Raw genomic sequence first — 27,490 nt, 5'->3', positions numbered from 1 at the left:
AGGCAAGTGCCACCAAACCCGGCTAATTTTCTTTGTTTTTTTAAGTAGAGACGTGGTTTCACCATTTTGGCCGGGCTCATCTCAAACTCCTGGCCTCAGGTGATCTGCCCGCCTCAGCCTCCCCAAGTGCTGGGATTACAGGCGTGCACCACAATGCCCGGTCTGTAAATACTATTTTTGCCTTGTAAAGAAAGTCATCTAAGAAGGCTGGAATCAAATCCACAATGTTCTACAGCCGTTGCAGCCCAGACACACCCATTCAGTATGGCTGCTGTTTCTCAGTGACCTGCCCCTGGCCTCTAGGGGGCAGCACCAAGACACAACCCATTCCAGGGCACTTGCCCACACCCAAGCTCAACTGGAATCCTGCCAGGAGCTCTGCCCCGTTTAGGGGCGATTTGGTGCCTGCTTGCCCTCATGGCTGGGATGCAGACTGCTGGGGACACGGGCCTCCCACCCCCACATCGCCATGAGACAGCCCTGTCCAGACCCACCTGGACCGGGCGGCTGCCCAGGAAGTTCAGATCCATGTTCTCTCCAAAGAGGTAACCTTCAGGGTGGGGGGTGTCGAATTTCTCTCCTCCCATGAAAAAGTGCGAAGCAAAGTAGTTTCCTGTTTAAAAAAGGAAACACGATTATAGATTGTTTTTTGTTTTTTTTTTTGAGACAGAGTCTCGCTCTTTCACCCAGGCTGGAGTGCAGTGGCACTATCTTGGCTCACTGCAAGCTACGCCCCCCGGGTTCAAGCGATTCTTCTGCCTCAGCCTCCCGAGTAGCTGGGATTACAGGCGCCCGCCACCATGCCCGGCTAATTTTTGTATTCTTAGTGGAGACGAGGTTTCACCATGTTGGCCAGGATGGTCTCCAACGCCTGGCCTCAAGTGATCCGCCCGCCTCGGCCTCCCAAAGTGCTGGGATTACAGGTATGAGCCACGGTGCCCAGCCTGGAAACACAGTTATAGACTCTGAGGCTGAACAGCCTGGTGGGAACATCTGACGGCCAAGAAGCTCAGCCCTGAGAAAGGCTCCACCTCAGGGGAGCTGGTGCAGACAGGCCAGCGGGCGCCCCTCGTACCCTCTGCCTCGGCCACCTGGCTTCGGGCCTTCCAAGGTGGCCTCCTGGCCTCCCCACACTACCAGCCTCAACACCCTTCCCTGGACGGCTCCTCACCGCTCCCAGCCCGTCAGCCAGCTCCCAGCTCCAACACCACTTTCTTCTGTAGTGGCCTGAGCTGTGTTTCCGATGAAGCCAAGTTCGCGTCCTACCGCACACCCACCCCCTACCTGTGCATGTGACCTTATTTGGAACTAGGGTCTTTGCAGATGTGATCAAGTTAAGATGAGGTCATACTGGATTGAGGGGCTCTAAATCCAGTGACTGGTTCTTAACAGAAGAAAGGAGAGGGAGGTTTGGACGCAGACTCACAGGGAACGCCAAGGGAAGACAGAAGCAAAGACTGGAGTGATGCGGCCACAAGCCCAGGGATGACAATGAGTGCCTGGGGCCCCAGGAGTGGGAAGAGGTAAGGAAGAGTCTTCCCCCAATGCCTTCGGGGACCATGGCCCTGCTGACACCTCGGTTTCTGACGTGTGCCTCTGTGATGGTGAGAGAATACATTTCTGCTGTTTCAAGCACAGTTAGAGGTCATTTGTCACAGCCACCCCAAGAAATCCTTACACATTCCCTGACCCCAGACTAAGTCACCCCACCCCCAAATCTGAGCCCTGTGTACTTTCCATGGCAGCACCAAGCCGGGTTTAGAAGTCTCTGTGGATCTGGGCTAGTTCATTCAGTCTGACTCCTGCGTGAGGGCGGGAGGCTGTAGGTGGCGCCCATCAGGACCCTGGCACACTTAGGCATGAGATCTGTGCTTCTCCTATGAGGAGGGGATGGACAGCTGAGCATCCTCAGAGACCTGGGCTCACAGCCCTGCCAAGGAACACTGAGAGCATGGCCTCTCTCCTGGATTCCTGACCTGACGCCCAGATTCAGCCCCGTTTCTCCTGGCACACAGCCCCTGAGAGGAGGACCCAGATGACCATGGGGAAGAGCCCCTGAGAGGAGGACCCAGGTGACCATGGGAAGAGCCCCTGAGGACCCAGGTAACCACAGGAAGAGCCCCTTAGAGGAGGACCCAGGTGACCATGGCACAGAGTCTCCGAGGGGAGAGGCCAGGTGACCACGGGAAGAGTCCCTGAGAGGAGGACCCAGGTAGCTGCGGGAGCCTGTGGATTTCAGGGATGCTCAGACTACATGGTCCTCAACCTCACGTATTGCAGGGACTTCTGGGAATTCTCAGAATTCCCACTGGGGGCCCCAGAATCCCTATTCCTTCTCAGAATTCCCACCTGAGGCCAGGTGGGCCCTTCCCGGGGCCCTCAGCGGGAATTCTGAGACCTTCAGGCCCTGCATGGTCTGTGTCCTTCCTGAGAACCATGGCCCCAGTTACAGTTGGCCCAGCCACGGCCACCAAGACCAGCCGGGCCCCAACAATGAGTCCAGGGTGCTCCTTCCAAGGGAGGTGGCCCAGAGCCAGGTGCCCAGCATGGCTGCTCCTGACTGCCAGGAACAGTGGTTGGGAGCTGCAGCCCCACCTAACCCACCATGCAGAACAGGGACCACTGAGAGCTGATGACCACCAGAAAAAAAGAATGAAGTGGCAACTACTTCAGCAAATGTGACGCCCTGATTTTATGGCCCACCACGCAGCTGCTGGAACCAAGCTGATCTAGACATACCGACGTGGAGTGAGTCACGAAGTATTTGTAGGTTAAAGAAAACAAGTTAACACATTGCAAGATCCTTTTCTGAGGGGTCACTGCACACACTGAGATGTGCACAGCACAAACTGTGAATACACAGAGAATGTTCTGGAAGGACACGCCCACGAGGCTGCCAGGGAGATTGGTGCAGAGCAGGTGAGGGGTGGAGCAAAGCCCATGTGGTGGTTTTAAATGAAAAGAAAGAAAGAACACCTGCACTACAGTGAGCCCAGGATGCCTTCCCCAGTTACCTGGGCCTTGCACATAGCCCCACCACATTGAAAGCTTCAGTGCATCTTAATACACAAAATCTTTAAAGGTGAATTTTCCACACAGCCTACGGGGCGGGGCCAGGGGCCACAAGGCACACCATGCGTCAGGGCACAGTGGTCTCCAGATGCTGGCCTCAGACCAACCTCAATCCCCAGTCATGGAGCAGGGCTGAGAAAGGGCCCAGCCCAGAGCCACCTGCCTGCTCCTCCAAGATGTGCACCATGTTCATGAAAACCACATGAAGGACTCGGCTGCTGGGAAACCCCCGCACTAGCCGCTGGCAGACAAGGGCCACAGCAGCACAGCAAGAGGGTGTGGGAAGCCCGGTGACCCTGCTGACCAGCCCAGGACCCATTGTCGGGGGCACCCTTAGCGGTGACCAGCCCCCACCCTTCCAGGCTCTCCCCAGCGCTGATGTAGTGAGATGGGGTCCGGAAGGCCGGGCAGCCTTGGTCTGGAGGGAGACTCAGGAGCAGGCTTGTCCCTGCGAGGCTTTCCAGGCCGAGGCACTGGGCACTCCATGGCCCCAGGCAGGAGACAGGTCCCTGGTCCAGAAGCCTCCCGCTCCAACCTCCTCCCAGGGCACCTTCAAGGCACAACCACTTTGTGTCCAAGAAGCCCCTTGAGTTTCCTCTCTGTAGGCAGAAGATGAGTGAGGTGGCCAGCCTCCACAAGGGCCCCCAACGCATCTCACCTCCCGGCCGACATGTCTCTGGGTAGACTGCACCCACACTGAACAGGGCTGACCAGGTGACCGCATCAAACGATGACCGCAGACACTGCATGAAAATGATGGTGTGTGGCTTCTAAGGCTCTGGGGGAAGCTGCCACCATGCTGTGAGGACACTCAAGCAGCCCCATGGAGAGGTCCCGAGGGGAGGACCCGAGGCCTCCCACTAAACCCAGCACCGGCACGCCGGGCCTGTGAGCCAGGGAGGCAGCCCCTCCACGCCCAGGCAAGCCCTCAGAGGACCACAGCCCACCCACAGCTTTTCTTTTCCTTTTTTTTTTGAGACAGGGTCTTGCTCTGTCACCGAGGTTGGAGTGCAGGGGCACGATCACTGCAGCCTTGGACCTCCTGAGCTCAAACAATCCTCCTGCCTCAGCCTCCCGAGTAGCTGGGAACACAGTGTGCATAATGCCTGGCTCATTTTTGTTTATTTTTGCAGACATGGGATCTCACTATGTTACCCAGGCTGGTCTCAAACTTCTGGGCACAAGCAATCCTCCCACCTTTGCCTCCCAAAGTGCTGGGATTACAGGCGTAAGCCACCATGCCACAGCCTGAGTGAGGACTCATGAGTGACAGTGAGCCAGAGCCCCCCGACTGAGCCACTGCCAATCCTGACCCACACCGTGAGGTAGTAAGTGCTGACTGTGCTAAGCCACTAAATTCTGAAGGAGTCACCCAGAAAGAGATGTGGAATCTTTCAGAGACGTGGTCTAGGTGACTGTCATTCTCTCCTAGCCCCCAATTAGATTTCATTTCTACAGCCACAGCCCTGGTTAGAGCCTCTGGCACCATCTGCCCTGTGACTGTGCCCATTCACCAGTCTCCCCACATCCCCTGGGTCCCCAGGCCTGTTGTTTCTGGACCCATTGCCCTCAAAACCCTGCTGGCGTCCCAGCCACACTGGGGCAGGTCCCAGTAGCCTCCAAGGCCCCAGACAAGGCCACTCCGCCAGCCCCGACCCACTCACACCTCGGGGCCCCGGAGTCCTCAGCTCATCCAGCTCTTCCCTGGAACTCCGGCTCCACCTCAGGCTGCTCTCTCCACGAGGCCTCTTCTGACACCCCTTTTACAACTTGCCAAGCCTCCCACACCCCAGCTTGCTAACCAACCTTCCCACTCCCCTTTCCGGCCTTATTCTTCTCCATAGCACTTCTCAGCCTGGTGTTCTAGGTGGGAGGCTCTAAGATCTTACAGTATGTAGTTTTAAGCTTCAATAACTTCAGAGAAAGTAATTAAGCTGGGCCAGTGGTACATGCCTGGGTGCTTCGGAAGATCAAGGCAGGAGGATCGCTCAAGCCCCAGAGTTCAAGACCAGCCTGGGCAACATAGGGAGACCCTGTCTCTACAAAAAATTCTTAAAAATTAGATGGGCATGGCAGCGCATGCCTGTAGTCCTAGCTACTCAGGACACTCACTGAGGCAGGAAGATCGCTTGAGTCCAAGAGTTCGAGGCTGCAGTAAGCCATGATCACACCACACTACACTCCAGCCTGGGCAAGAGAGCAAGACCCTGTCTCTCTCCCCCTCCCCCCACCCCCCCCCACTCCCGCCAACTCTCTCTCTCTCTATATATATATGCACACGCATATATACATATAAATAACTTCAGAGAAACAAATGCTACAAACTAAAACACCTGCATAGGTAATAAGTGATTATTAATTTTTTCCTTTATCTTTTTAAAATTAAGTTTTCTACAATTAACATGTATCATTTGTAAAACAAGAAAAATTATTTTTAAAAGATTAGAGACAAGGAAGAAGACAGTTTTTTAAAGCAATGGTTGTAATATCACAAAACTGGGACCGTGTTCTAGAATTAGATCAAGGTAATGGTTGCATGACTGAATATACCAAAAATCACTGACTTGTACACTTTAAAAAGGTGACCCCATGGTAAGTAAATTTTACCTCAATAAAACTTAACTGGAAGGATGTAAGTTGTGAGGTGATGAATCATTAATTTTTATACTAGGTTTTTATGTCAATTTTTGGCAAGTAACTTGGAATTAGATTCTATTGTTACATAAAAATCTTGCTAATTCCTATCTAATTGATGTTATCAAGGTTTCTCAACTTAAAAAACAGAACCCAGGTGCAGTGGCTCACACCTATAATTCCAGCACTTTGGGAGGCCAAGGTGGGTGGATCACCTGAGGTCGGGAGTTCGAGACCAGCCTGACCATCATGGAGAAACCCTGTCTCTACTAAAAATACAAAATTACCCGGGCACGGTGGTGTATGCCTGTAATCCCAGCTACTTGCGAGGCTGAGGCAGGAGAATCGCTTGAACCTGGGAGGCAGAGGTTGCAGTGAGCTGAGATTGGGCCACTGCACTCCAGTCTGGGCAACAAGAGTGAAACTCCATCAAAAAAAAAAAAAAACTAGAATTGAGGGGCCCAAGCACGGTGGCTAACACCTGTAATCCCAGCACTTTGGGAGGCTGAGGGGGGTGGATCACTTGAGGTAAGGAGTTCTAGACCAGCCTGGCCAACATGGTAAAACCCCATCTCTACTAAAAATACAAAAAAAAAAAAAAAAATTAGCCGGGAGTGGTGGTACATGCCTGTAATTCCAACTACTCAGGAGGCTGAGTCAGCAGAATCGCTTGAACCTGGGAGGCGGAGGTTGCAAGGAGCCGACACTGCACCACCTCACTCCACTCCAGCCTAGGCAACAGAGCGAGACTCCATCTCAAAAAAAAAAAAAAAAAAAAAAACTAGAATAGAGGCTGAAACCTGTATCATTTTAGCAACAGCTTATATCCAATTGTGAATGCATGAATTAACCAGGAGAAAAAGGAACTCATCTACTCAAGAGACAAATTTCCAATGTTTTTTAGTATTTCTACTTCTTACTGATAAAAACTGTAATATTTGTTTGATCAATTGGGTATTAGTAATGGCCATTCAAACCACGAAAAATTCCTCACAGCTTATGATGATGTAAAATTATTTAAAATTCTAATTTCAATTGGTGTGCATATTTTGGTTGCAGACACACAACATGATCAATACAAGACTTTTGCCGGGCGCAGTGGCTCACGCCTGTAATCCCAGCACTTTGGGAGGCTGAGGTGAGTGGATCACAAGGTCAGGAGATCAAGACCGTCCTGGCTAACACGGTGAAACCCCGTCTCTACTAAAAATACAAAAAATTAGCTGGGCATGGTGGCGGGCGCCTGTAGTCCCAGCTACTTGGGAGGCTGAAGCAGGAGAATGGCGTGAACTTGGGAGGTAGAGCTTGCAGTGAGCCGAGATCGTGCCACTGCACTCCAGTCTGGGCAAAACAGCAAGACTCTGTATCAAAAAAAAAAAAAAGATTTTCAAGCATTAAAAATTCAAGCAGGCTGGGCACAGTGGCTCACGCCTATAATCCCAGCACTTTGGGAGGCTGAGAGGAGTGGATCACAAGGTCAGGAGATCGAGATCAAGACCATCCTGGCTAACGCGGTGAAACCCCGTCTCTACTAAAAATACAAAAAATTAGCCAGGTGTGGTGGCACGCGCCTGTAGTCCCAGGTACTTGGGAAGGGCTAGGCAGGAGAATTCCTTGAACCCAGGAAGCGGAGGTTGCAGTGAAAGAGACTCTGTCTCAAAAAAAAAAAAAAAAAAAATCAAGCAAGGCCGGGCACAGTAGCTCACGCCTGTAATCCTACCACTTTGGGAGGCCAAGGTGGGAGGTTTACTTGAGCCCAGCAATTCGAGACCTGCCTGGGCAACATGGCAAAACCCCATCTCTACCAAAAATACAAAAATGAGGCCAGGCTCAGTGGTTCATGCCTGTAATCAAAGCACTTTGGAATGCCAAGGCGGGCAGATCACTTGTGGTCAGGAGTTCAAGACCAGCCTGGCCAACATGGCGAAATCCCATCTCTACTAAAAATACAAAAATTAGCCGGGCATGGTGGTGTGTGCCTGTAGTCCCAGCTACTAAGGAGGCTGAGGCACGAGAATCGCTTGAACTTGGGAGGCAGAGGCTGCAGTGAGCCGAGATTGTGCCACTTCACTCTAGCCTGGGTGACAGAGTGGGACTCTGTCTCAAAACAAAACAAAACAAATTAGCTGGCATGGTGATGCGTATTTGCAGTCCAAGCTACTCGGGAGGCTGAGGTGGAAGGATCACTTGAGCCTGGGAGGTCAAGGCTGCAGTGAACCCTGATCAAGCCACTGCACTACAGCCTAGGCAACAAAGCCAGACCCTATATCAAAAAAAAAAAAAAAAAATTCAAGCATTAAAAATTATAACCCACCAGGCACAGTGCTAATGCCTGTAATCCCAGCACTTTGGGAGGCCAGGGCAGGCAAATCACTTGAGGTCAGAGGTCAGGAGTTCAAGACCAGCCTGGCCAACATGGGAAAGTCTGTCTCTACTAAAAATACAAAAATTAGGGCCGGGTACGGTGGCTCACACCTGTAATCCCAGCACTTTGGGAGGCCGAGGCGGGTGGATCACAAGGTCAGGAGTTTAAGACCAGTCTGGCAACAAGGTGAAACCCCCATCGCTACTAAAAATAAAAAAAAAAAAAAAAAAAAAAAAAAAAATTAGCTGGGTGTGGTGGTGCGTGCCTGTAATCCCAGCTACTCAGAAGGCTAAGGCAGGAGAATCACTTGAACTCAGGAGACGAAGGTTGCGGTGAGCGGAGATCACACCATTGCACTCCAGCCTGGGCGACAGAACACGACTCCGTTTCAAAAATAAATAAATAAATAAAAATACAAAAATTAGCTCATGCCTGTAATCCCGACTACTCAGGAGGCTGAGACAGGAGAATCACTTGAACCCAAGAGGCAGAGGTTGCAGTGAGCTGAGATCGCGCCACTGCACTCCAGCCTGGGCGACAGAGCAAGACGGTCTTTTTAAAAAAAAAAAGGAACCAAGTCACATGTTGACAGATAGGGAAATGCACGACAGTGCACGGTTACAGGATGGACCCCCAGCAGTTAGGAGCAGGGTCTACATGATCAACACGGGGCAGACAATCAACAACTCACACCTGCAGGAGACAAGACCAACTGGGAAGAACCAGAAACACCTCACAGAGAATCCAGGGCCGGCCGCGGTGGCTCACGCCTATAATCCCAGCACTTTAGGAGGCCAAGGTGGGCAAGATGGCTTGAAACCAAGAATTTCAGACCAGCCTGGGCGACATGGTGAGACCCCGTCTCTACAAAAAATACAAAAAGTGGCCAGGCACGGTGGCTCACATCTGTAATCCCAGCACTTTGGGAGGCCGAGGCAGGCGAATCACCTGAGGTTGGGAGTTCGAGACCAGCCTAACATGGAGAAACCCCCGTCTCTACTAAAAATACAAAATTAGCTGGGCGTGGTGGCAGGTGCCTGTAATCCCATCTACTCAGGAGGCTGAGGCAGGAGAATCACTTGAACCTGGGAGGCAGAGGTTGCGGTGAGCCGAGACTGTGCCACTGCACTCCAGCCTGGGGCAACGAGAGCAAAACTCTGTCTTAAAAAAAAAAAAAAAAAAAGTAGCCAGGAACAGTGGTGTGTGCCTGTAGTTCCAGCCACTCAAGAGGCTGAGGCAGGAGGACCATGTGAGCCCAGGAATTTGAGGTTGCAGTGAGCTATGATTGGGCCACTGCACTCCAGCCCAAGCAACAGCGTGACTCTGTTTCAAAAAAAAAAGAATCCTACTGCTCACACATGGGTATCCCCACATGGAGAAGAAACACGGGAAGGAGACCCTAGGTCCCTGATGGGGCAGGAGGAAGGGACCAGGCCTGGGGAAGTGTTAGGGGCGGGGCCGGCCTTTTCTTTTGCCTCAAGAAGAATGACACACGTGTGTGCGTGCATGTGCTGTGTACATTTGTATGTGCACCAGCTCAGGACCAAGAGGAGCATGCAGGGCTGCCGAGGGAGTGGAGGAAAAAGAAAAGGAGACTGTGAGTGAGAAGTGGGAAGGCAGCTGTGGAGGTGAAAGAATGCAGGTGGAACCACACCCACCAGGCTCTCCCTCCACACCTGCTGAGGTCAGCGCCTTCATCCCCTTTCCGGCTGGCCCCAAGGAGAGAGGGGCAGACAAGGCCCCCACTTTCAAACATGCAGGAAACGAAGCTCAGCTAAGGCCCCCAAGCTCATGAGCGGTGGAGCTGGGGCGCACACCCTGACTCCAGAGCCCACTTGTTCTCAGTCTCTGTGCTGGGCACCTCCCCTCCTGCAGCCGGGGGACCATGGGGACAGGAGTCAGTGGGGTCATCGCCAGTGACAATGGGCACTGTTCACACACAAAAAGCCACACCCAAGGGGCTTCCCCAGCAGAATGGCTGAAAATCCTCCTGTGGGCTCAAAGAGCCTGACAGACGCCACAGGGTCCTAAGGTTGTCCTGGAAATCCCGGCTACGTGGAACCAACACACTCAAGGACCCAGGGCCTCAGGGCAGTCCTCAAACACGGCTAAAACAAAGGCATCCTTGTCCCCTGGTTTACTGTCACCCCCAGGGGTGCTGGAGCCCAGCAGTTCACTGCCTCCCTGCCCGAGGGATTCGGACTCTGGGTGGCTTGCAGGTGTCCGGGCGACCTGCACAGGGAGACAACAGCCACAGAAATGAAAACTGCACAATCCCTTCCATGGGAGGCCTGGAGGCGTTCCCCGCACAGCCTCAATCCCCTCCCCACATGCCTCAAGGTAGGAGGATACATATGTTTGTCATCCTTTACAGCTGAGAAAAACCAAAACCACAAGGCCACAAGTCACAGGCTGTCTCGGGGATGGCCGGGGGAGGGGGGCAGCCCTGTGTCTTCCATACAGGCCACAGAGTGAGCCAAGAAGCCTTCTGGGCTCCTCTTTTGTCTCTTGCACCTTGTCAATATCTCGTGGTACACAGTGTGCAATGAACGCCACCAGACATCTGCGAGAGGAAAACAGCGACATTCCGAATCACTGAAACATGCCAACCTTGGAAGGGCGGGAGGCCCGGGACGCGGCAAGGCCTCCCAAGAACGCGGGCGAAAGGTGAAGCACAGGCCATCTGAGAGTACAGACGGACTCAACGCAGCAGAGGAGCTGCAGCAAACCACCGTCAGAGCCGCGGAGCGCGGAGGGTGGATGAGTAAAGTAGGACCTTGCTATCAAGCTTGAAAGCACCTGCCCCGCCTGCCTGTGCCTGAATTCCGCGCTCACAGTTTTCAGGGAGAAGTCTGACCCATGTTTATCAGACCAGAGTTCAGGGCCCACCGGCTCAGAGGTTCCTGATCTGGACCCTTGAAAAGCATTTGCCTCCAAACCCACCAACCCTGGGACACCCCTGAGAGAAAGAAGCCAGGCTTAGATCTCGTCAGAAAGGCCTTTCCTCCACACCCCCAACACGGGGAGCATGTGTGAATCCACAGGCAGGCGTTCCTCATCCTCCCCGACCGAGGAGGCAGAGGCTGTGCATCTGGGGACAGGATGCCCAAGTCATAAGCAGGCCTTGGAGACAACTGTCCTGCCTGTTCCATCCTAGGTAGCCCAGGCTTCCTCCTCACCTTCCAGATGCCCCCAGCCCAATGATGCCCAATGGTGAAGGTTGCTGCACCCTGACCTGGAGGCCACGGCTAAGCTCTGCAGACCAGCGATTCCATCTGCCCTGCCCACACCGCCCCACCTTCCCGGCCTGGGCTATTCCCTCCTTGGGATGCCGCGGTGAGGCCAGCCTGGACCACCCTGCAGGCCAACTGCCAGCTCGTGGTCAACGCTCCCGCCGCCATTCTCCTCATAGTGTCACTGCTGCTTTATCTCGCGTACCTGTTGGTTCCCTCTGTCCTCCCCAGCCCAAAAGCAGGCATCATCTGCAACTGTCCACGGCCCCACATCCTCGTGACCTCCACCCTCCACCCTGTAAGAGCTGGATGAACACTCACCTAATGAATGAAAGCAGATGCTGTTGTTACTGGTGTTGGACAGTCAGGGAAACTGAGGCCCGGTGAGGCTGAGTGACCCACTCAGGCCACACAACCAGTGAGAGACATTATTACTGGGACCCCCGGGCAGACTCCCGAGCCTGCATTCTCAGCCATGGCAAGTAAGCCAGGATGTGAATGAAGACACCCAGCACGTCTGCCTCCTAAGAAACACAGCAGCCCAGGGACCCGAGACACCAGGGGTGGACTTCACTGGGCTGCCTCAGCCATCGTTCCCACCCGAGGAAGTGGGAGAAGGCCATGAGGTGTCTGCAGGGGCTCCGAACAGCTCACTGATTCCACCTGCTGAAAATTCTTCTCATGGTCTAACAGGACAGGTGTTCCGGGTTACCAGTCTCACAAAATCAGCTGCTGCATTGCCAATAAACCCCAGGTGGGCCAGACCTGCACAAGATCAGGTCCCGGGATGCCCCCACCAGGTGGGAGGCCAGAGGCGGTGGCAGCCCCACAGCCTCCGAGCGCTCTGGGGGTCCCACCCAGCTGTATCACCCACGCATTGATCCCCCTGGGCCAACCATGCTTCCCTGCCTACTACCAGTCCCCACCCAGCTGGGGACGTCAACACGGGCTGAGATCTTGATTTATTTCTGTTTTTGAGACAGAATCTCGCTGTCACCCAGGCTGGAGTGCAGTGGTACGATCACGGCTCACTGCAACCTCTGCCTCCCGGGTTCAGGTGATTCTCCTGCCTCAGCCTTCCAAGTAGCTGGGATTAGAGGCACCCGCCACCACGCCCAGCAATTTTCTGTATTTTTAGTAGAGATGGGGTTTCACCAGGTTGGCCAGGCTGGTCTCAAACTCCTGACCTCGTAATCCACCCGCCTCAGCCTCCCAAAGTGCTCGGATTACAGGCAATGAGCCACTGCACCCAACCTTGATTTCTTTATCTGCAAACTTGAGATGAGAGGGCCACCCTAAACTCAGGACGTCCTGAGGATTTAAAAAAGCCAATTTACGCAAAGGAGCCTCCAGCAGGTGTGAACACACTGGCTAGATGTCCCTTTCAGACCTTCCATATGTAAACATGATACCATACTAAATACAGGGCTCTGGCTCCCAGTGCGGAACACAAAGCTGAGAACAACTCTGACTAAGCAAAGATGCTGGGGCACTGAGGGGGCACTGAGGGGGCATAAGCTGTAGTCACCTTTTTTGTTGGGGGTGTGTCCTCCCCTTTTCTGGAAACAGCCTCCACCACCCTCAGGGCGGCCCCCACCCCCTAGACAGGGCTGGTTGGCCCTAAGGTGGACATTGGCACACTGGGCCATCCGAATTCTCCCTACTGTGGAATGGGACCAGGGGCGACGGCAGCACTTGGCCCTTGACCAGCCTGGTGGGTGGCGATGGCCTCACGCACGCCAGAGCAGCTGGGGCACTCTGCAGGACAGCAGGACGGCGCCGAGGCTGGAGCCGAACAGGGGTTCTGGGTTCCCGCAGCTTCCACTTGTCCATTTCCCCTGAGGTTACTGGGACTTCCCTCGGAGCCTTCAATACACTCCATTTCTTGCCTGGGCTAGCTTCCATAAACGGCACTGAGGCGGCCAATTTCCAAAGAATTAAAACCATAATAAAAAGCACTTAGGAAAGAGCTCCTATACACCAGTAAGAAAAAAAAGATAACTCAATTGGTTTTTTTTTTTTGTTTTTCTTTGAGACAGAGTCTCACTCTGTCGCTCAGGCTGGAGTACAGTGGCGCGATCTTGGCTCACTGTAACCTCCGTCTCCCGGGTTCAAGCGATTCTCCTGCCTCAGCCTCCCCAGGAACTAGGATTACAGGCGCTCAACACCATGCTCAGCTAATTTTTGTATTTTTAGTAGAGATGGGGTTTCACCATGTTGGCCGGGCTGGTCCTGAACTCCTGACCTGAGGTGATCCGCCTGCCTCAGCCTCCCAAAGTGCTGGAATTACAGGTGTGAGCCCCGGCAGCCAGCCCCCAGCCTCCGATTTTTAATGTTTATGGACAGTATGTGTACACACACCCTTTTTCCCCAAAGCACTGAAGCAATCTTTTCTTTCTTTCGATTCCCCAGACGGCTCCCTGGGAGTCTGGGCTCTCAGAGACGTCACAGAGAGCATCTGTTCCGCGGGGCAAGAGCCCTGTTAGAAGAAAGCATCAGTTATGTGAGCAGTGGCGCCAGTGCTGAGCCCTGGGGAGCCAATGCAACCTTCTACCCACCTCAGGGATGCCAGGCCCCGCTGACGCCACATACCCAAGACCACGCGAGAGGACCCAAGTCCCCAGCGAGCTGGATGAAAGAACTAAGAAAATGGTGTTTCTTCTAACGGCCTCAGGTCTTGATTTCAGTCACTCCTCAAACCTCTCGCTTCTTCGCCCAGGTCTATGGAAAGGCAAATGACCGAACACTTGCTCAGGATCCAGGGACCCCCCAACACTGCTCCAGGTCAGCGTTTCCGCAAACAAGCAGAGGGACACAGGCCCCTCCTCTTCCAGCCCCCTCCTAGGGCGCAGCAAGGGGCTGAGCTCTGGGCAATTCTACAGCTGTTCAGTGAGCACAAGTCAGACACTGCAGGGATGGTGCAGACGATACCACGCCGTCCTCCACTGGACAAGATGACCCCAAAGCGCAAAGCTAGAGAGCCTCACAGGACACAGTGGAAGGGTGCGGGGAAAGCCAGGCAATGTCGGACCCAGGCGGCACTGGGTCTGGGAGGTGGGCAGGCAGGAGTGGTCACCGCTCCAGGGTCACCCAGGAAATACAGAACATTTTCCAGAAAACTTCCGGGCATCATGAAAAACAAAAGCTGGACTGGGTGAGGGCCAGGGCCTGTCCCTCCCTGCTGGCTCACATGGACTGGCAGCCAGACTTGAAAGGGGCCCAGGGCATCAGAGGTGACCCCCAGGGCTCAGCCAGGGAAACCTGGGGCCCCAGTGAGCAAAACACTGGCCAAGGCCACTGAGGAAGTTACTGGCAGAGCTGGGGCTACCATCAGCCCAGGACTCTGAAGCTAGTGCTCCTCCCACCACACGCCTACAGGGTTGCCCCCAATGGCAGCTGCAATTTTCACAGCCTGTTAGGATTGCTTTTACCTTCCAATGCATCCTACTATGAAGCTCAATCCCTTTTTTAAAAAATTGTTATCACGAGGTCAGGAGATTGAGACTATCTTGGCTAACACAGTGAAACCCCATCTCTACTAATAATACAAAAAAAATTAGCCGCGCCTGGTGGCGGGCGCCTGTAGTCCCAGCTACTCGGGAAGCTGAGGCAGGAGAATGTCGAGAACCCGGGAGGCAGAGCTTGCAGTGAGGCGAGATAGCACCACTGCAGTCCAGCCTGGGCGAAAGAGTGAGACTCCATCTCAAAAAAAAAAAAAAAATTTTATTGATATATATATTTTTTGAGACAGAGTTTTGCTCTAGTTGCCCAGGCTGGAGTGTAATGGCACGATCTCGGCTCACTGCAAAATCCGCCTCCTGGGTTCAAGTGATTCTCCTGCCTCAGCCTCCCGAGCAGCTGGGATTACAGGCACGCACCACCACGCCCAGCTCATTTTGTATTTTTAGTAGAGATGGGGTTTCTCCATGTTGGTCAGTCTGGTCTCGAACTTCTGACCTCAGGTGATCCACTCGCCTCGGCCTCCCAAAGTGCTGAGATTACAGGTATGAGCCACCGCACCCAGCCAATTTTTATTAACTTTTTAATAAATAGAGCCTGGGCACTGTTGCCCAGGCTGGAATGCAGTGGCGTGATCTCAGCTCACTGCAAGCTCTGCTTCCTGGTTTAAAGCAGTTCTCCTGCCTCAGCCTCCTGAGTAGAGCTGGGATTACGGGCACCCACCACCATGTCCAGCTAATTTTTTGTATTTTTAGTAGAGGTGGGGTTTTACCATGCTGACCAGACTGCTCTCAAACTCCTGACCTCAAATGGTCCACCCGCCTCAGCCTCCCAAAGTACTAGGATTACAGGGGTGAGCCACCGCACCTGGCCAAATTTTATTAACTTATTCTTTGGAGACAGAGTCTCACTCTGCTGCCCAGGCTGGAGTGCAGTGGGGCAATCATAACTCACTGCAGCCTCGACCTCCTGAGCTCAAGCAATCGTCCCACCTCAGCCCACCAAGTAGCTAGGACTAAAGGTGGACGGCACCACACCCAGATAATTTTTGTATTTTTTGTAGAGACAAGGTTTTACCGTGTTGCCCAGGGTGGTCTCAAACTTCTGAGCTCAAGTCATCTGCCTGTTCTGGCCTCCCAAAGTGCTGGGATTACAAATGTAAGCCACCGCGCCTGGCCATGAGTGACTGCTTCATGGGCACTGGGTTTCTTTTTGGTGTGATGAAGATGTTCTGGAATTGATGGCTGCACAACACGAATATACTAAAAACCACTGGGCCGGGCACGGTGGCTCACGCCTGTAATCCCTGCACTTTGGGAGGCCGAGACAGGCGGATCACGAGGTCAGGAGATCGAGACTTTCCTGGCTAACACGGTGAAACCACATCTCCACTAAAAATACAAAAAAATTAGCTGGACGTAGTGGCGGGCGCCTGTAGTCCCAGCTACTCGGGAGGCTGAGGCAGGAGAATGGCATGAACCTGGGAGGCAGAGCTTGCAGAGAGCCGAGATCGCGCCACTGCACTCCAGCCTGGGCAACAGAGCGAGACTCCGTCTCAAAAACAAACAAACAAAAAAAACCACTGGACTGGATATTTTCAGTGTGACTTGTATGCTGTGAATTAGATCTCAACAAAACTGTTATTAAGAATAGCCGGGCGCAGTGACTCATGCCTGTAAGCCCACAGCTCTTTGGGATGCTGAGGCAGGCGGATCACAAGGTCAAGAGATCAAGACCATCCCTGCCAACATGGTGAAACCCCATCTCTACTAAAAATACAAAAATTAGCTGGGCGTGGTGGCATGTACCTGTAGTCCCAGCAACTCGGGAGGCTGAGGCAAGAGAGAATCGCTTGAACCTGGGAGGCAGAGGTTGGAGTGAGCCAAGATTGTGCCATTGCCCTCCAGCCTGGGTGCCAAGAGCAAGACTCCATCTCAAAAAAAAAAAAAAATATATATATATATATATATACACACACATATATAGAGAGAGAGACTGAGAGAAAGAGAAGGAAATTTTTTACCACTACTAGATTGGGAAGGCAATATCTCACTAATAGATTGGCAAGTATCACTTGCCTTAAATAGGTAAAGTTATCTGAAAAAAAAACAACTGAGAAGCTAAATATCAAAATTAATGTAGAGATATACCATGTTCATGGATTCCCAGAGTCAGCATTGTAAAGACAGCAATTCTCACCACATAGATCTATATATTCAATGTAATACTTATCAAAATTGCAGGCTGTTTTTGTAGAAATAATTGACAGGCTAATTATAAAATGTATATGGAAATGCAAAGAACTTAGCATAACCAAAACAGTTTTGAAAGAGAACAAAATTGGAGAACTTATGCCACCTGATTTCACAACTTACTATCAAACTACAGTAAACAAGCCAGTGTGTTGCTGGTCTAAGAACAGACCAGGATTTCTCAGCCCAAGCACTATGGATATTCTGGGCCCATTTATTCTTTATTGTGGGGGACTGTCCTGTGGCCTCTACCCAATAGATGCCCCCAGCTGTGACAATCACAAATGTCTCCAGACATGGCCAAATGTCCCTTGAGGGGGCAAAATTGCCCCAGTTGAGAACTTCTGGGACACACATAAATCAATGGAACAGAATGGAGAGTCTCAAAATAAACCCTCACATTCATGGTTAACTGGGGGGGTTCTTGTTGCTATTGTTTTGGTTTTTAAGAGACATGGTCTTGCTTTGTTATCCAGCCACAATGCCTGGCTTAGGTCAACTAATTTTTGACAAAGGTGCAAAGGCAATTTGATGGGGAAGATGATAGTCTCTACAACAAATGATACTAAAATAATTGAATTCCATCCACAAAAAAGGGGGGTTTACATCTTTATCTCAAGCCATAAGTGAAACAAATTAAATTGGTCAGGTACAGCGGCTCACACCTGTAATTCCAGCACTCTGGAAGGCCAAGGTGGGCAGACTGCTTGAGTCCAGGAGTTTGAGGCCAGCCTGGACAACATGATGAAACCCTGTCTCTACAAAAAAAATACAAAAACTTTGCTGGGCATAGTGGTACACACATATAGCTGGGAAAACCCAGCTACTTGGGAGGCTGAGGTAGGAGAATCACCTGAGCCAGGAAGTCAAGGCTAGAGTGAGCTGACATGCCACTATACTCCAGCCTGAATGACAGAGTAAGATCCTATCTCAAAATTAAAAAAAAAAAAAGAATTAACTCTAAATGGATCAAAGACCTAAATGTAAGAGCTAAAACTATAAAACTTCTAGAAAAGGCCAGGCACAGCGGCTCACACCTGTAATCCCAGCAATCTGTGAGGCCAAGGCAGGCAGATCACAAGGTCAGTTTGAGACCAGCCTGGCCAATACGGTGAAAACCCCGTCTCTACTAAAAAAATCCAAAAATTAGCCGGGCGTGGTGGCTCGCACCTGTAATCTCAGCTACTCAGTAGGCTGAGGTAGAAGAATCCCTGCAACCCGGGCAGAGGCTGCAGTGAGCTAAGATCACGCCACTACAATCCAGCCTGGGTGACAGAGGGAGACTCTGTCTCAAAAAAAGATCAACAACAACAACAACAACAACAAAAATGCTAGAAAAAAACAGGAGAAAATCTTTGTGACCTTGACCTAGGCAAAGATTTCTTTTTCTTTCTAGTTTTTTTTTTTTTTTTTTTTTTTTTAGATGGAGTCTCACTCTGTCGCTCAGGCTGGAGTGCCACTGGAGTGCAGTGGCACAATCTCGGCTCACTGCAACCTCTGCCCCGCCAGGTTCCAGTGATTCTTTTGCCTCGGCCTCCCAATTAGCTGGGACTACAGGCACATACCGCCACACCCGACTAATTTTTTGTGTTTTAGGAGACATGGAGTTTCACCATGTTGCCCAGGCTGGTCTCAAACTCCTGAGCTCAGGCAATCCACCCACCTCAGTCTCCCAAAATGCTAGGATTACAGACGCGAGCCACTGCACCTGGGCTTTTTTTTTTTTTTTTTTTTGAGATGGTGTCTCACTCTGTTTGCCCAGGCTGGAGTGCAGTGGCGCGATCTTGGCTCACTGCAACCCAACTCCACCTCCCAGGTTCAAGCAATTCTTCTGCCTCAGCCTCCTGAGTAGCTAGGATTACAGGCGCGCGCCATGACATCCAGCTCATTTTTGTATTTTTAGTAGAGACGAGGTTTCACCTTGTTGGCCAGGCTGGTCTCAAACTCCTGACCTCAGGTGATCCGCCCACCTCAGCCTCCCAAAATGCTGGGATGACAGGCATGAACCACCACACCCAGCCGCCTGTATGATTTTTTTTTTTGAGACGGTGTCTCGCTCTTTCACCAGGCTGGAGTGCAGCGGCGCGATCTCAGCTCACTGCAACCTCCGCCTCCCGGGTTCAAACAATTCTCCTGCCTCAGCCTCCTGAGTAGCTGGGACTACAGGTGTGCACCACCACGCCCAACTAATTTCTGTATTTTTAGTAGAGATGGGGTTTCACCATGTTGGCCAGGATGGTCTCAATCTCTTTACCTCATGATCCGCCCACCTTGGCCTCCCAAAGTGCTGGGATTACAGGCATGAGCCACCGCACCTGGCCCCAAGATTTCTTAAACATAACTCCAAAAGCAGTATTCACTTAAAAAGCAATAAATGAGACTTCGTCAAAATTCAAAACTTTTGCTCTTCAAAAGAAACACCATTAAGAAAATTAAAAGACAAGCCAGACTGGGAGAAAATATTTGCAAATCACATGGCTGACAGGAGAATCCTATCCAGAATACATAAAGAACTCTTTGTTACAACTCCGTAAGATAAACAATCCAGTTTTTGAAAATTGGATAAAAGACTCAAATAGACAATTTTCACACACACACACACACACACACACACACACAAATATACGAACAGAAAGCAGGCCAGGCGCAGTGGCTCACCCCTGTAATCCCAGCACTTTGGAAGCTAAGGTGGGCGGATCACCTGAGGTCAGGAGTTCGAGACCAGCCTTGCCAACATGGTGAAACCCCGTGTCTACTAAAAATACAAAAATCAGCCTGGCATGCTGGCCAGTGCCTATAATCCCAGCTACTTGGGAGGCTGAGGCAGGAGAATCACTTGAAACCAGGAGGCAGAGGTTGCAGTGAGCCAAGATCGCACCACTGCACTCCACAGCAACAGAGCGAGACTCTGTCTCAAAAAAAACAGAAAAGGCTGGGCATGGTGGCTCACACCTGTAATCCCAGCACTTTGGGAGGCCAAGGCAGGCAGATCACCTGAGGTCAGGAGTTCGAGACCAGACTGGCCAATATGGTGAAACCTCATCTGTACTAAAAATTTAAAAATTAGCCGGGCGTGGTGGTACGCACCTATAATCCCAGCTACTCAGGAGGCTGAAACAGGAGAATCACTTGAACCCGGGAGGCGGAGGTTGCACTGAGCCGAGATCATGCCACTGCACTGCAGCCTGGGCGACAGAGCAACACTCCATCTCAAAGAAAAAAGAAAGCTGATCACTGATGGGCTGAGGGTGGGGGTTGGGGTAGGGACTCTGTAAACAGATGGAAGGAAATTTTACAGGGGAAATGTCTGTAATTGTGGTGACGTCTGCACAATTCTCTTTTTTGTTGTTGTTGCCTCAATGTCCCCTCCTTTTTTTTTTTTTTTTGAGACGGAGTCTCGCTCTATCGCCCAGGCTGGAGTGATCTCGGCTCACTTCAAGCTTCGCGTCCCGGGTTCACGCCATTCTCCTGCCTCAGCCTCCCGAGTGGCTGGGACTACAGGCGCCTGCCACCACGCCCGGCTAATTTTTTGTATTTTTAGTAGAGGCAGGGTTTCACCATGTTAGCCAGGATGGTCTCGATCTCCTGACCTCATGATCTGCCCGCCTCAGCCTCCCAAAGTGCTGGGATTACAGGCGTGAGCCACCGCGCCCGGCCACAATTCTTTTTTTTTTTTTTTTTTTTTTGAGACGGAGTCTCACTCTGACACCTAGGCTGGAGTGCAGTGGCGCAGTCTCGGCTCACTGCAACTTCCGCCTCCCGGGTTCACACCATTCTCCTGCCTCAGCCTCCTGAGTAGCTGGGACTACAGGTGCCCACCACCACACCCGGCTAATTTTTTGTATTTTTGGTAGAGATGGGGCTTCACGGTGTTAGCCAGGATGGTCTTGCTCTCCTGACCTTGTGATCCGCCCGCCTCAGCCTCCCAAAGTGCTGGGATTACAGGCGTGAACCACCGCACCCAGTCTTTTTTTTTGAGACGGAGTGTCGCTCTGTCACCCAGGCTGGAGTGCAGTGGCGCAATCTCGGCTCACTGCAGCCTCCGCCTCTCAGCTTCAAGCAATTCGTCCTGCCTCAGCCTCCCGGTAGCTGGGACTACAGACGCCTGCCATCACACCCGGCTAAATTTTTTTGTATTGTTAGTAGAGATGGGGTTTCACTGTGTTAGCCAGGATGGTCTCAATCTCCTGACCTTGTGATCTGCCCGCCGTGGCCTCCCAAAGTGATGGGATTACAGGCGTGAGCCACCGCGCCTGGCCAGACGACTGCACAATTCTATAATTAAACTAAAAATCATCAAATCATGTTTACAATGGATGAGTTGTGTGGTACATGAACTACATCTCAATAAAGCTATGAAGAGTAAAATAGATATAGTGAAAACAAAGCAAATATTAAATTCAAGCTGAGCACTGCTGCAGAACATGCTGAAAGTTCCATTAAGAAAACTGGACAGTGTTAGGTGTTACAAATGCATATATTACCACTCAGTGACTCTTTCTCCTTGACATAATGAACAAAACTGACAGAGATGTGAAAAGAAAGTTTTCTCATTGGGTGACTGAATGGTCCATGGAGGCAACCCCTAAAATCATCTCAAACGTCTCCACGGTCCCCAGTCTGCCCTTGGGGAAACACACCAAAATGCTGCTGAGGCCAGGCCTGCCTCCCACCCTCCACCTTACGGAGTTCTCGTTAAGGAGAGAGGAGAGGAGGGGAGTCTAGGAAACCCGTGGGGCACAAAGGCAAGGACCGGAAGAGATGAACAAAGAGAACAACAAGTGTCTGCAAGGTCCCAGGGAAGGATGGAGAAGAGAAAGGGAAAAAGCATAGCTGCAGAGGACCTGTGGACTGGACGGGCCCAGAACACTGCTGGCACTGGCAACATGACCCAGGCAGCTGATGGGTTTCACCTGAGTGCCAACACCAACCAATAGTGGCTGACTCGAGTGTTCTGTGATGGGTGCTCAGTGGGAGGGAGGGCCAAGAGTGATTAGCAATGACATTTCAGCCACAGTGGGATCCCAAAGTGGGCTGTAAATGCCATATATGTTATTTTGTCCAGCCCAAGTGAAGAACGGACATCAAGTGAGCTCAGGTCCCAGGAGACAGGAAGTGCCACTCAACTTTTTGATATCTGTGTCATGCCACTGCTTACTATGATTACGGTCATTAGCCAGTCACTTATCTTCCTTTATGAGCAATTGTAGCAGCTACCATTTGGGGACTTCTGAGCCAGGTGTGGTTCTCAGGGCTGTATAAGCATCACCCCGTTTTACAGATCAGGAAACTGGGATCCAGGGGGTTAAGCAACCTCGACCAAGGTCACTCAGCCAGAGACAGGCTAGAAGAACATCAGAGATGAAAGAGGACAACAGCAAACTGCTCCATCTGATGCGGGGCCGTCAGCCCTCGGAACCTCCAGGGAAACCCCAGGGCCGAACCACCCAAAGGCCAGGCTGCCCCGCTGCTGGGCCTGGGATACAGCTGTGCTCTCCCCAGCAGGCAGGCAACAGTGCGTTCTGCCTAGCTCTGAGTCCATCCCCTTCAGAGTGCCCCCAAACTGTGCTGGTTCTCCTCACTTCATCCCAGTCGCCCCAGGCCCTCACCTAGTCACACCTTACAAAACCTGGGCAGAGCAGTTTTTCAAACCTGAGTGGACGTAAAACCTACGTGGGGAATGGGTTAGAAATGCAGGCTCCCAGGCCCCAGGGGGTCCCAGGCAGGCCCTGGCATGTCTAGCAGTCCTCCCCCTCTTGTGGACCTGGCCCACACTCAGAGAAATCTGGCCTGTGGGTGTCCAGAGACACCCAGGAGACTGAGACATCAGATCAGATGAGACGCCAGGATCTGAGGACCCAATCTTAGATGTCCCCACGATGCCCAAGTTCTCTCTCCTCTTCCTTCTCTCCTTTCCACCACAAATGACCCCACAAGGAGATGGAGGGTAAGACTTGGAGCTAGATGCTCTCAGTCAACCCATGCTCATCAATAGAGGCAGAAAGAGAGCGGGGAACAAAGCTACGTGGGAGCCCCACACCCGGTCCTGGTCCCAACTATGCTTCCATCCAGCTGAGATCTTGGCAGTCACCTCCTCCTTGGCGGCTTACGTCCCTTAGCCATAACACAGAGACCGGAGTATCGGGTGGGTCCTCTCAGCAAGGACCCGGGCCCCTCCCGATCAATTATAATCATCTCCTTGGGCCCAGCCCCACTCCTCCAACCCACACACCAAGGGCCTCCGTCTTGACGGGAGGGAAAGTGCCCAAACCACTGGCTCAGCCTTCACACCAAGCCACTAAAGAAAGCGAAAGCCGGCCCCCGCGGTGAGGTCAATCTGATGACAATGAGAGCTTTCTAGGCAGGAGCGATGCGCCGGGACCCGAGCTCAGCACCCCGCCCCGCCCTCGGGGTTTACCCCAGGAGCTCCCCCGTGTTACCAGGACGGAGCTGAGGTGCCCGGGGCGAAGGGACTGCCCCAAGGTCACCCAAGCCGGGCAGTAGCAGCGCAAAGTACGGCTCGGGCAGGCTCCTCCGGGGCCCCCAGCCACGCCTAGCGGTCGGGGCCGCGGGGCCGCGCGAAGGCTCGGGGTAGCAACGAGGACCAGAGGGGGCCGAGCAGGGCGCCCCGCCCCGAGTCCCCGCCCCCGCGCCCGCCGGGCCCGCGTTCCAGCGCGTGCCTAGCAGTCCGCGCCTGGGGCCGGGCGCTCACCGGACTTCGGAGGGTAGCGATAGGCCGAGTTCGCCTGGATGTCGATGTCCTCCACCCCCGCGATGCGGCGGCTGAGAATGGAGCCCATGGTGCGCGGCGCTGCCGGGCAGGGGCCAGGACCGGAACGGGAGCGGCGACAGCTGCGGGGTCCTCACGCGGACATGGCCCGGACCAGGCCGCACGGACGCTCGTCCACGGCCGCGGAGGCGCCTCGAACCCCCACCCCCGGTTCGGCCCGGGGCCCGACGCCACGGCGGCCCTCCGCCTCCCGGGCCCGGGGCACGTCGGGAAATGGAGTCCTCTCGCTGCCGAAGGCGCCGGGAAGCAGCGCGGGAAGCCCGTCTGGGAACTATCTTTCCCAGGATGCTCCGTTCCCAGGCTCTCTGACGTGTTGACAAGCACTCCGGGACAAACCAAATGGACCTAAATTCAGAGGGAAGGAACCAACCAACCACGCCGCAAATAGTCCTTCCCTCTGCGTTCCAAGCGCTGCACTAACATATTAACTCTTTGGTCATTTCCTCATCTGTTCGCTTACAGACTCTCCTGGGGCCCCAGCGCCTTCCACTTACCCCCCCTGAAATAGCTCCCTGAGTCGCTGTGGTTCTCCCCACTCCCCTGAGTTTGTCTCCCGCCCCGACCGGCAGAGGGTGTAGCTGCACCTGCCTCCCGGAGCCCACTTGCAGGGTGTGCACGGAAGAAGCGAAGCACCTGCTTTGGCCTTGGCCAGAATTTGAGGACTACCATTTGGGGACTTCTGAACCAGGTGTGGTTCTGAGGGCTGTAGAGGCATCAGCCCCTTTTACAGATGAGGAAGCTGGGATCCAGGGGGTTAAGCAACCTCCGGCCCCCTGACAAGGCTGAGGCCGGGTGCAGTGGCTCACCTGTAATCCCGATACTTTGGCCCCACGTCCGGAACAATTAGTTTAAAGACATAATTTCACAGCCTCCACGGAAGGCAGTAGACTCTCCCACATTTTACACACAGGGAAACTGAGGCACAGGGGAGAGAGAGCCGCATGAAATGGCGCGGCGGGCAAGATTGGAAGAATCGCTTTCAGAATGAAAACCTCGCAGTGTGCAAGGTGTTCCCTGGCTTTTGACTCACACACAGCTCTGCAAATAGATCGCTTTTTACCTACTTTTCAGTTTAGGAACTGGAATTCTGAGCAGAGTGATTTCCCAAGTCAAGCCTGCTGTACCAAGAATGCAGCTAGGCAGGGCAGGGCAGACTGAGTCTCCGACGGTCAATTCACAACAGTCCATATGGAAATGCTTCTTATACCCTTCCAGAGACCACAGTCCAGGATCCAGTCTTCCTTTTTTTCAATTGTTCTGTCTCGCAGTCTGGAGAGAAGTGGCACAATTTTAGCTCACTACAGCCTTTGCCTCCCGTGTTCAAGCGATTCTCGTGCCTCAGCCTCCCCAGTAGCTGGGATTACAGGCTTGCACCATCACACCCAGCCAATTTTTGCATTTTTAGTAGAGACAGGGTTTCACCGCTGTTAGCCAGGCTGGTGTTGAACTCCTGTCCTCAAGTGATCCGCCTGCCTTGGCCTCCCAAAGTGTTGGGATTACAGATGAGCCACTGCACCCGGCCTCAGCCTTCCTCTTGTCAGGGGAACTTGGGAAGCCAAATGAGTAGGGCAGCCAAGAGACTTGTGTGATTATGAGGCAGGTCCAGGTCTTGGAGGAGCCTGATTAAATCTCCCTGCCCCACAACCAAGATCCACACTTACTGAGTGTTATGTGCCAGGCATCATGCTGAGGGCTCTGCACATATTCTCTCATCTAATTCTTTGATGTTGGCGGGGCGCAGTGGCTCATACCTGTAATCCTAACACTTTGGGAGGCTGAGGCAGGCAGACAGCCTGCACCCAGGAGTTCCAGAACAGACTTGGCAACATGTCATGACCCTGTCTCTACCAAAAATGTAAAAATTAGCCAGGTGTGATGGCACGCCCCTGTAGTCACAGCTACTTTGGAGGTGGAGGCGGGAGCATAGCTTGAGCCTGGGAGGTCGAGGCTGCAGTGAGCCATGATCATGCCACTGCACTCCAGCCTGGGTGATAGATTGAGACCCTACCTCTAAAAAGGATAAAAATTTTTTAAAATAAAATATTAAAAAACAGGCCAGGCACTGTGGCTCACGCCTGTAATCCCAGCACTTTGGGAGGCCGAGGCAGGCATATCACTTGAGGTCAAGGGTTTAAGACCAGCCTGGCCAATATGGTGAAACCCTGTCTCTACCAAAAATACAAAAAATTAGCTGAGCGTGGTGGTGCGCGCCTGTAATCCCAGCTACTGGGGAGGCTGAGGCAGGAGAATCGCTTGAACCTGGGAGGTGGAGGTTACAGTGAGCCAAGATTGTGCCACTGCACTCCAGTGTGAGTGACAGAGCGAGACTCTGTTTCCAAAAATAATAATAATTAAAAAACAATTATCTGGCCGGGCACAATGGTTCACGCCTGGAATCCCAGCACTTTGGGAGACCGAGGTGGGCGGATCACCCAAAGTCAGGAGTTCGAGACCAGCCTGGCCAACATGGCAAAACCCCCATCTCTACTAAAAACATAAAAATTAGCTGGGTGTGGTGGCACGTGCCTGTAATCCCAGCTACTTGGGAGGCTGAGGCAGGAGAATCGCTTGAACCTGGGAGGTGGAGGTTACAGCAAGCCAAGATTGCCCCACTGCACCCCAGTGTGGCTGACAGAGCGAGACTCTGTTTCCAAAAATAATAATAATTAAAAAACAATTATCTGGCCGGGCGCAATAGTTCACACCTGGAATCCCAGCACTTTGGGAGGCCGAGGTGGGCAGATCACTCAAGGTCAGGAGTTCGAGACCAGCCTGGCCAACATGGCAAAACCCCGTGTCTACTAAAAACATAAAAATTAGCTGGGTGTGGTGGCATGTGCCTGTAACCTCAGCTACTCGGGAGGCTGAGATGGGAGAATTGCTTGAACCTGGGAGGCGGAGGTTGCAGTGAGCTGAGATCGCGCCACTGCACTCCAACCTGGGCAACAGAGCGAGACTCTATCTCAAAAAAAAAAAATCTGATGTAGATTCTATTTCCATTACCAATTTACAAAACAGGAAAGTGAGGCTCAGAAAAATGAAGTACCCTAATGAGGTTGTACAGTAGGTGGGTGGCACAGCTGGAATTGAGTCAGGCCACTGCTCTTACCTGGGCACATCCCTGCCTCCACAGAGGCATGCTCCAGCGTGCCAGATTGCCAGGCTCTTGCCCCCAGATGAATGGGCCTGAAGACCCCCCACCTGTTGTGATCTCTCCTCATTTTATATTTCTCGCCATTGAATCACGTAGCTCATGTACATGTACGTGCATTTGTGTATCAACACTGCATTCAATCGACTGCCCTCCCCATTTGCGGGGAGGAAGGGAGAGTCCTGAGGATCAGCTGTTCCCACTGAAAAACAACACTAAGAGCACATCCTCCCTGTGGAGCCTGGGCCAGAGCACTCGTTTCCACCAGGTGGATGTTTCATTAACTCTTCTTCTCCGCAGAGCTTTGGACTCAAGGTGTCCTCAAAGCCCTTTCAGCTGTATTTTTCTGTGCTTACCCACACCCAACTGGAAGACAGGCCCTTCCCGATTTGGTCCAAGTTCCATTATCAACTTGGTCCAAGATCCATTATCAACATCTGAGTGGATTCATTTATTTTTATTTATTTTATTTATTTTATTTATTTTTTTTGAGATGGAGTTTCGCTCTGTCGCCCAGGCTGGAGTGCAATGGCG

At 52.5% G+C, this 27,490-nt stretch overlaps 1 protein-coding gene across 32 annotated transcripts in view; it reads right to left on the bottom strand.

Annotated features, from left to right (window-relative positions):
* The window catches only part of MGRN1 (mahogunin ring finger 1), a 63,944-nt gene extending 39,952 nt beyond the window's left edge, over positions 1 to 23,992 (bottom strand). For 18 of the 32 annotated variants that reach the window (XM_024233515.3, XM_024233519.3, XM_024233517.3 and 15 more), the window contains exons 1-2: positions 23,728 to 23,992; positions 495 to 613 (exon numbers count right to left, since the gene is read on the bottom strand). In XM_024233515.3, coding sequence (XP_024089283.1) covers positions 495 to 613; positions 23,728 to 23,815 — 207 coding nt within the window. In that variant the 5' untranslated portion in view covers positions 23,816 to 23,992. Of the gene's footprint in view, positions 1 to 494; positions 614 to 13,665; positions 13,789 to 23,727 lie in introns of those variants that run through there. The other 14 variants (XM_063717548.1, XM_063717551.1, XM_063717557.1 and 11 more) reach the window with 1 other exon arrangement.
* Positions 23,993 to 27,490: the final 3,498 nt, after the last annotated feature.

Source organism: Pongo abelii, chromosome 18 (genome assembly GCF_028885655.2).
Source record: "Pongo abelii isolate AG06213 chromosome 18, NHGRI_mPonAbe1-v2.0_pri, whole genome shotgun sequence".
In the NCBI taxonomy this organism is placed as follows: domain Eukaryota; kingdom Metazoa; phylum Chordata; class Mammalia; order Primates; family Hominidae; genus Pongo; species Pongo abelii.
This window is presented reverse-complemented; position numbering and strand designations above follow the sequence as displayed.